Below are 8,784 nucleotides of genomic sequence, written 5' to 3' on the forward strand. Positions count from 1 at the left end.
GAACAATAAAATGTGAGGTCCAAAGGATTTGTTTTTATTCCCTAAAATGTCTACTAAAGCTGAAAGGACTTTTCATAATCATTTTGCCTGAAGAAAAGACCCTTCATTTCTGAAGAGGTTACATTTCTGTAGTTTAGGAATTTGGTTTTTTCAAAGATTGCATCAGGAAAATCTCTGGAGGAAAAAGCTTTAAAAGTATTCCGGATCCAATTGGTAAGTCCTTAGGAATTTATAACAAGGTATGCATTTTGTCTGCTGAGTTGCCGCAAAGGGGTCACTTTGCATTGGTTGGCGCTGGATTTCTGGAAGGCGGCAGAGGGGTGAGCCCCATGCCCTACGCGGCTCTCTCCTTGGCCCTGCCAGGCCCGTGGCCCCTGTTCAGCCTTCTCCCACATCAGCCTCGGCTTCAGCCCCGGCCTGGGGGTCCCAGGGCCTGGCTCGCACTCAGCTGGTCAGCTTCTCGGCTTCTCTTGGGTGTTCTCGTGGGGGGATCTAGGGGACCACGGGTCATTCCCCTGAGATCTGTGGTGAGCACCGTGGCCCCTAGCTGTGGGGCAGCACGTGTTTGGGGACCAGCGGCATGAGGGGTTCTCTGTGTCCGAGCCCTCAGGAGTGGGGTGAAGCCTGAACCCTGGAGCCCCCTGCAGGGTCTGGACCCCACTGTCCCCAGCGGGACCGCGTGCACATTGCACGAGCCCACTTATCTCCTGACCTGGGGCCAACAGAGCAGTTGCCTCAAGGAGGGGTGGGCACTGGACAGCTCTGCGGGGGTGGGGTCTGAACCTGGGCTGGGCAGGGCACACCAGGCACAGGGAGCAGGCGTTCTCAGGACTCATCATCTGCAGAGTGGAGGCGATGAAGCCGGGAGGTGAGCACAGCAGGCAAATGGGGCCTGGTGGCCCCCGAAGGTGAAGCCATGTCCGAGGCAGCAGGGAGCAGCTGAGAGAAAGGGGCACCCAGAGCCCAGCAGGCCAGGCTGAAACCAGGTGTCAGCAGGGACGCGCTCCCTCTGAGGCCCCAGTGAGGGTCCTTCCTGCCTCCTCCAGCTCCTGGGGGCTCCAGGTGTCCCCCAGCCTCTGCCTGCTCTTCACATGGCTTCCCCCCCATGGCCTCTGTGACTGCCTCCAAGCCCCCTCTCCTTGTAAGGACATGAGCCGCTGGATCGCTGGATGCCTCCTGCATCCAGTATGATTCCATCCTAACGCGAGGACAGCTGCAGAGACCCTAGTTCCAAATAAGGCCACATTCATGAGCTCCAGGGATCAGGACCTGAACGTATCTCTTGGGGACATGACTGACCCAGGCACTGAGGACCACAGAGTGGCCCGGCCTCCCCAGGGAGAGGCTGAAAGTCAAGGACCTCCCCCACTTCTGTCCTTACATCAGACAAACCCCTGTGAGCGCTGCCCTTCTTCCTTCTTTGGGGCTCATAAACCTAGGGTTTGAGGAAGGCCATGAGCCAAGGAAGAGGCCTTACCTCAGTGTCCGGTCCTCGGGCTCCCTCAGAGCTCTCCCCCTAGTCTGGTCTCGAATATCTGCTTACCCGTTTTCCAGACATTAGCGGGAGCTAAGACTCTACCTCCAAAGTTTTATTGCACACGTCAAAACCCGTGTAGAAGTGAATGCTCTTGTCATAACGACTCCTGCACTGGGTTTCCACTCTACAGGTCACATAAGCTGGTCGAGGAGGAAACAGGCCCCTCTGTGGGGTGGCTTGGAGGTGCTGCCACCCCAGGGATCACGGGGCTCCCTTTGACCAGCAGACCAGACTAACGTGTCCCCTCCCGCCCCAGCACATCCTGGAGCTGGAGGCCATGCTGTACGACGCCCTGCAGCAGGAGGCCGGGGCCAAAGTGGCCGAGATCCTGTCAGAGGAGGAGCGCGAGAAGCTCAAGGTGGCCGTGGAGCAGTGGAAGCGCCAGGTCATGAGCGAGCTGCGGGAGCGGGATGCCCAGATCCTACGGGAGCGCATGGAGCTGCTGCAGCTGGCACAGCAGGTGCGCTGGGGGGGGGGGCGGTCAGCCAGGGGCAGCCAAAGAGGGGGCTGCAGCTGGCACAGCAGGTGCATGGGGGGGTCAGCCGGGGGGGCTGAAGAGGGGGCTGCAGCTGGCACAGCAGGTGCACGGGGGGGCCAGTGGGGGGGCTGAAGAGGGGGCTGCAGCTGGCACAGCAGGTGCACGGGCGGGTCAGCGGGGGGGCTGAAGAGGGGGCTGCAGCCGGCACAGCAGGTGCACGGGCGGGTCAGCGGGGGGGCTGAAGAGGGGCTGCAGCCGGCACAGCAGGTGCACGGGGGGGTCAGCGGGGGGGCTGAAGAGGGGGCTGCAGCCGGCACAGCAGGTGCACGGGGGGGGCCAGCGGGGGGCTGAAGAGGGGGCTGCAGCCGGCACAGCAGGTGCACGGGGGGGGGCCAGCGGGGGGCTGAAGAGGGGGCTGCAGCCGGCACAGCAGGTGCACGGGGGGGGCCAGCGGGGGGCTGAAGAGGGGGCTGCAGCCGGCACAGCAGGTGCACGGGGGGGCCAGCGGGGGGGCTGAAGAGGGGGCTGCAGCCGGCACAGCAGGTGCACGGGGGGGCCAGCGGGGGGGCTGAAGAGGGGGCTGCAGCCGGCACAGCAGGTGCACGGGGGGGCCAGCGGGGGGCCTGAAGAGGGGGCTGCAGCCGGCATAGCAGGTGCACGGGGGGGCCAGCGGGGGGGCTGAAGAGGGGGCTGCAGCCGGCATAGCAGGTCCATGGGGGGGCCAGCAGGGGGGCTGAAGAGGGGGCTGCAGCTGGCACAGCAGGTGCATGGGGGGGCCAGCGGGGGGCTGAAGAGGGGGCTGCAGCTGGCACAGCAGGTGCGCCAGGGGGTGGGGGGGCAAAGAGGGGGCCAGGCGCTTCATCCGAGGAGCCCCACGGCCACACCCTCCCGTGGTAGTCACATCTCCGGTGGCCACACCCTCCCACGGCAGGCCCTTGTGCCACACTACCTGCCCCATCAGACCAGCCTCTGGGTGGCACATGCCCTCTCTTGGGTCTCCTGACTGCGAGGTCTCTAAGATGCCTCCCTTTCAACTGTAAGGACGTGGTGAAGGTGTGGTCTGGGCAGCTCGTGGGCTGGGGAGCAGCCCCTGGCCTTCTCTTGACCTTGGGCACTTTAGGACCTCAGGCTAATCCAGCTGGTTCACTTCTAGCAGCAGGTGAGGGACCCGGACATTAGACAGCCTCTGTTCCCGTGGGTGCCTGTGGGGCCCGGAAGGGGCCTTTACGGATGCGTTCTGTGTTCAGAACACCCCAAATACAAAGGCTCCACTTGCAAAGTCAGGTAAATTAGTGACCCAGGCTTTACTGTGAATGTTTGGGTAACGTCTGACCAGAGCATCAGTCAGCTGCCAGGACACTCGCTGCGAGATTCAGGGTGGTCAGTGTGAGGACCACACCTGTGGGCCCGTCTTTCCCATCAGACAGGCTGTGGCCAGAGCTCGGCTGCTTCTAGGGTCCAGGCATCCAGGTCCAGCGAGGATGTGCAAATTTGCATCTCATGGGCCTGGTCTACCAACGTGAACACTTCAAGCACGGGCTCACCTTCACAAGGGAGTCCTTCCTGGGACAGCTTCGTGACTTGTGGCGGCCCTTCACGCTGCTGCTGGTGACATCTGGGAAGGGTGTGAATCAATTCCTGGGGTTTCCAGCACACGGTTTATGATCTGAAGTTGTAGGGGCGGGAGGAGCAGAGCGGACGAATGAGGAAGGCTGTGTCCGCCAGGGAAACCGAGGCGAGGCAAGCTGCCACCCTGCTCGGCCATGGCTGCCGAGCGGTGAGCAGTCGCAGAGAGAGGACAGCCAGGCTCCCGGTGACTCGCTCCCGGTGCCAGCTGGCAGTGGCTCTGTGACTCGTCCAACACATAAATGAACAAACACCTTGGTTCCCAAATATTCTGATGAGTGAAGATTTTCCTCCTTTAACATTGCAGAGAATTAAAGAGTTAGAAGAAAGAATAGAAGGTCAGAAGAGGCAAATAAAGGAACTGGAGGAAAAGGTAACATACGTGTGCATTTTGGGGTCTGTTTTGTTCACGGGAAGTTGTGCCGGTTAGCACGCTCTGGGGCGTGGGGCGATGGTGAACAGGAAACCGAGCCGCCTCACGGGGGCTGCGTCTCTCCCAGACTCAGTTTCCCTGGCTGTAGCAGTGGGAACTGGGCCGTCGACCTAGAGTCCTTGTAGGGCTGGTGATCGTGCTGACGTATAGGATTCCTCCACGTTCACCAAGCGGTTGGTCTAAAAGTTAAGTTCCAGAAAGGCCAGATTTTCCTCTTGAAAGCAGGTCGTCTGTCCAACACCAGTCTCTGGTTTCTGGGCCTTAATGCACCTGCTTTGGGGTTAGGATACTCAGGTGCTGGCGTGCAGTAAGTTTGGGGCCTGGGGCGGACCAGCTGCTTCTTTTCCCAGACCCCCAGCCCTGCCAGGCGTGGAGTCACAGGGGTTCTGTCCATTCAGCCCAATTAGGCCCTCCCTAAATCGACATGCCCAGTGTGCCCAGAGGGAACACTCTTCCTGTGGGGTTTGCTTAGTTTGGGGGCCATTCTTTCTCTGTGATTTAGGGATGTTTTCATATCTCTGTGGTCACGCTGTTGTTCGGTTCTTGGGGTGGATCTCGCCAAATGACCAGCTCCCCACTGGGTGCTGGGTGAAGCGGCCAGTGGGGCCACCTCCCAGCCTTGTCTCTTCTGGAAAGAGCAGGAGGCTGCTGCTGGCTCCGGAGCCCCGCAGGCAGCACGGCCTCCTTCCCAGGAAGAGGCCGCAGGAGAGAGTGGTCCCTCCCAGTGGCCGCCTGCCACACCCCACCCACCCCTGCTCCTCAGTGACACCTGCCCCTTCCCTGGACCCTTTACTGTCATCTGCCCAGCGGTCATCATGCCCTGAGCGCCCATGAGCAGCCCCTAGAACCACGCAGTGTGGGAAGCAGGGAGGCGTTCCGGCAAATAAGATTTGCTGCCGTGTGGACGCTGACCCGGGGGAACAGGCCGGAGGGGCAGGGGCGCTGTGCTCAGGGTCCAGCCTCACCGTGCGGCGGCCGTCTCTCCCCCGCAAATAAACGTCTGTTTCCCTTTGCATCTTCACGGGAGAGCCTTGTGCGTATGAAGCACCTGGCTTTTAACCGCCGGGTGTGAATTACCATGGCTGTGCCACTGCCGAGTTGGCTGCACCCCCCCCCTGCCGCCGCCCCCCCCCCCCGATGCCACGGGAGGCTTCCGTGTGGCATCTGTGCAGGCTGCTGGCTCTTTTTTCTTTTTTAAGATTTTATTTATTTATTTGAGAGAGAGAATGAGAGACAGAGAGCGTGAGAGGGAGGAGGGTCAGAGGGAGAAGCAGACTCCCTGCTGAGCAGGGACCCCGATGTGGGACTCGATCCCGGGACTCCAGGATCATGACCTGAGCCGAAGGCAGTCGCTTAACCAACTGAGCCACCCAGGCGCCCCAGGCTGCTGGCTCTTTACCACCTACTGTGGGGCCGGGACCGACGCCTTGTCGGGGCTCTGGGTTTGCCCGCCCTCGGAATGTCCTTGCACAAGACCCCATCCTCACTCTCCGGCCGCGAGGGTCGTGAGCATCAGCTCCACAGAGGGTGCAGAGGCGGCGGGCGGACGCGCATGAGTGTGGGTGCGGGGGCAGCGCTGTCCTCACGCCCCAGGGGGCACGCGTGCGCCTCGTCCACGCCCGAGCCTGGTGGAGGCGCGTCTCGTTGTGTCTGCGGCCACGTCCTTTCTTGCCAGAGCTGTACAAACTCTTTTTCTCTCTCTTCCCTCCATGTCTCTGCCCTCCCCGTCCCTTTTCAGTTTCTATTTTTGTTCTTATTTTTCTCCTTAGCTTTCATTCTGTGGTCATAGCTCGCCCGGCCCCCACACGGTGAGTATTTCATCGCTGGCGCCCTCTGGCCAGGGTCCCGCCCGCCCCCCAGGGGCCAGCGGGGGCTCCCCGCACTCGAGCTGCCCGCGTGCTGTCGGAAGCCCAAGGCGTGTCCAGAGGGCTGTTCCAAATCCAGGGCCAGGATTCAGGGGCCGGTCAGAGGGCTTGAGGGGGCTTGCCCCTCTTGAGCGGGAAGGAGCGGAGGAACCCCCAGGTGCGCCTACCTGGCGGGAGTCGCGCACGCGCTCCGCTTCCCTGCTTCTGTGGCCTCGGCAGGAAGCAGCGCTGGAGAGCGCGGTCCTCTCGCGTTCTTGTCCTTTTCCACTGGCGCGGAGGACAAGCTGGGCTTACACTGCAGACTCGCCCAGAAGTGCCGGGCTTCCGTGATACGCGGGTCTCATTCACAGACGTGAAACCAGTCATGCTCAGCCGTGGTGCCATTACTGAGGCTTTAGACCAGGGCCACATGCAAAGGCCTGACCACTGCTTCCTTCCGACATAAGATGAGAGGACCAGCAGCGCTGGCCTCGCCATCCTGCTCAGCCCGTGCCCCGCCCTTCCGAGGGTGTGTAGGAGGCTCCCCTCGGGGCAGCAGCATCCTCTCCCTCTCCCTGGCCCCACCCCCGCCCCCTCCCTCCAGCCCCTTCCTCTCCCGAGAAGCCTCCCTGACCTGTGTCCTGAATCTCATTTCTTCCAGTCTCCAGAGGAGCCAGACCCCTTTCCTCCAGCTGGACCAGAGAGCAGTGGGTGCCTGGGCGGCAAAACAAGATGCCCCATCCGGTCCCTGAAGCCCCAAGAGGATCTGGTCTCTGGGGACCCCATCCCGTCGAGGAAGAGGGAGAAAGGGGGGCTTTGAGCACCACTGAGCGGGCAACTGCCCACTCTGATGAGCCAGAATTAGAACTAGTTTTTGACTGGGGCTCCTCTGGAAGAGGCCTGGTCTTGGCTGCTGGACCCTGGGGTCCCTCCTTGGGACGCAGCCTCCTGATCCCGGTGACAGGGATGCACAAGTTCCCTGCTGAGCAGGTGCAAAGAGCTGCTTCTGTGCAGGAGCATCCATAGCCCTACACTCCCACCTCATGGCCCCTCAATCGCGCAACACACATCTCGGATGAACCGATCAGGAAGAACACAGGCAGCCCATAAAAGGACACAGCGAAGCCTGTGACCACAGAGGTGATCCTCATTCAGGGAAGCCCAGATGGGTCGTGGGGGATGTTCCGAGGACGGCTTCCCCGACCCCTCAGGTGGCCCGTGAGGACTCGCCCACTTGGGGTCCTGTGCACCTCTGGCCGGCACACCCTCGCCTGGTTTTAAGATGCTGTTGCCTTGGGCGCTCGTGTGGGGGCCGCACGCACCGTGACATCAACCTCGCCTTCCAGGCCACCCTGAACCACACGGAGGAACACGGTGGGAGTGAGCGGGACTGAGGAGCATGACAGCGGGAGGTGGGACGAGAGAGCGCCCCGACCCCCACTGGAGAGGGGCCTGGCTTTCCTGGAATGCAGACGCCCGGGGCACCTGGAGCAGCTCCTCACCCCCTGCCCGGAGGCCGTGTCCTGCAGGCGAGCTGCATGGGGCTGGAGCTGCCCCGTGCAGGGCTCCGGCCTCTGCCCTCAGGGGCCCATGTGAGGGCAGCCACACACCCGAGGTCCTGCAGATACGAGAAGGGAGCCGGTGTCCAGGTGGCGAGCAGGTAAGTGCCCCCATCCGTCCATGGGAGACCCCGTTTCCCCTCCCCGCTGTTTGGGGCTCTCGTGGGGCGTGGATGCACCTCCTTCTGGCCTCATCTGATCCTGCTTAGTCCAGTGTGGTCCCCGTGGAGGTGTAAGTTCAGTTTGCTGGGACCTGCCCTGCAGTGGGAGCCCTGGGTGTCTGTCCAGGCTCCCTTCCCACCACCACCCCTGGACCAGAGTCTGCTCCCTGATGGGCATCCCTGTGTGGACTCTTCAGGGGCCCTCATGTGCTGACCCTGTATGGACCTCCTGGCCCAGACCCAGGACACTTCCCCCAGGCCCCTGAGCATGTGCTGTGGGGACAGCCCTGCACTTCAAGGTTCGAGGGTGGTCTCATCTCCCCACAGTGAAGAACTGTCCTAATGTGCTCCAGCCCCTCTGGGGTCTACTGGCCAGCCCTGCCCACCTCCACCCCCCGAAACTTTGAAAAAGAGAAGCTTCCTCCTTTATTCCGCAGAGCAATCCCCCTTCTCCTCCTGAGCCGCAGCCCCCAGGCTGCCCTCCCCTTCAGGCACAGTCATGAGCTTGGCTTCCTGGCCCCTCACCTCCTCTCCCTGCCCGTCCCCCCACCCTGCCCCCCAGGCTAGGAGGCCGCAGGAGGATCAGGCCCAGAAGGGGCACTCCGGGGCTGAGGCCTCCATTTCCAGCAGAGTCTCCTGAGTGGGGGTGCTTATGTGGGGCTTGGTGACGTGCTGCCGGGGGCTGAACAGTTTGCACCTCTGCGTCTGCAGGCTGGCGATGGGGGACCCCACCCGGGGCTGCTCAATGCCCTCGGAGCTGTGAGCAGGTCGCCCCTGTTGGGGGGCCCAGGGCCAGGAAAGCAGGGTCTCAGGGAGCAAGTGCTGGGCAGACACAGCTTCCCTGGGGAGCCTTTGGGCTGCCCCTCGGTGGCCTCGGGGCCTGATGGGGCTCCCAGGGTGCTCACAGTGGGGCAGCCTCAGCTCGGGGCTGGTGGGGCGCGGCGGCAGCACCAGACACACTGCACAGCAGCCCCCTCGTGGGGGTCAGGCACCCTGAGAGGTGTGCAGGCATGGAGCCCAGAGGGAAGCACGCCTCCCCTCCACCCAGCCACCCGGGGGTCAGGGAGAGCATTCTCCAACACTTACCGCAGTAGGAAACAGTGTCTGAAACGGTGGCACCAGGCTGGCCCGTCACGTGGCAGAAAC

At 62.4% G+C, this 8,784-nt stretch overlaps 1 protein-coding gene across 2 annotated transcripts in view; it reads left to right on the forward strand.

Moving 5' to 3' along the window:
• Positions 1 to 6,669, forward strand: part of JAKMIP3 (Janus kinase and microtubule interacting protein 3) — a 68,371-nt gene extending 61,702 nt beyond the window's left edge. For both annotated transcript variants that reach the window (XM_064595478.1, XM_064595479.1), the window contains 4 exons: positions 1,794 to 1,997; positions 3,949 to 4,014; positions 5,844 to 6,447; positions 6,580 to 6,669. In XM_064595478.1, the coding sequence (XP_064451548.1) occupies positions 1,794 to 1,997; positions 3,949 to 4,014; positions 5,844 to 6,269 (696 nt within the window). In that variant the 3' untranslated portion in view covers positions 6,270 to 6,447; positions 6,580 to 6,669. The remainder of the gene's footprint in view (positions 1 to 1,793; positions 1,998 to 3,948; positions 4,015 to 5,843; positions 6,448 to 6,579) is intronic.
• Positions 6,670 to 8,784: the final 2,115 nt, after the last annotated feature.

Source organism: Mirounga angustirostris, unplaced genomic scaffold, assembly GCF_029215605.1.
Source record: "Mirounga angustirostris isolate CCGP_5_RB_7025 unplaced genomic scaffold, mMirAng1.0.hap1 SCAF_6, whole genome shotgun sequence".
NCBI classification, from domain to species: domain Eukaryota; kingdom Metazoa; phylum Chordata; class Mammalia; order Carnivora; family Phocidae; genus Mirounga; species Mirounga angustirostris.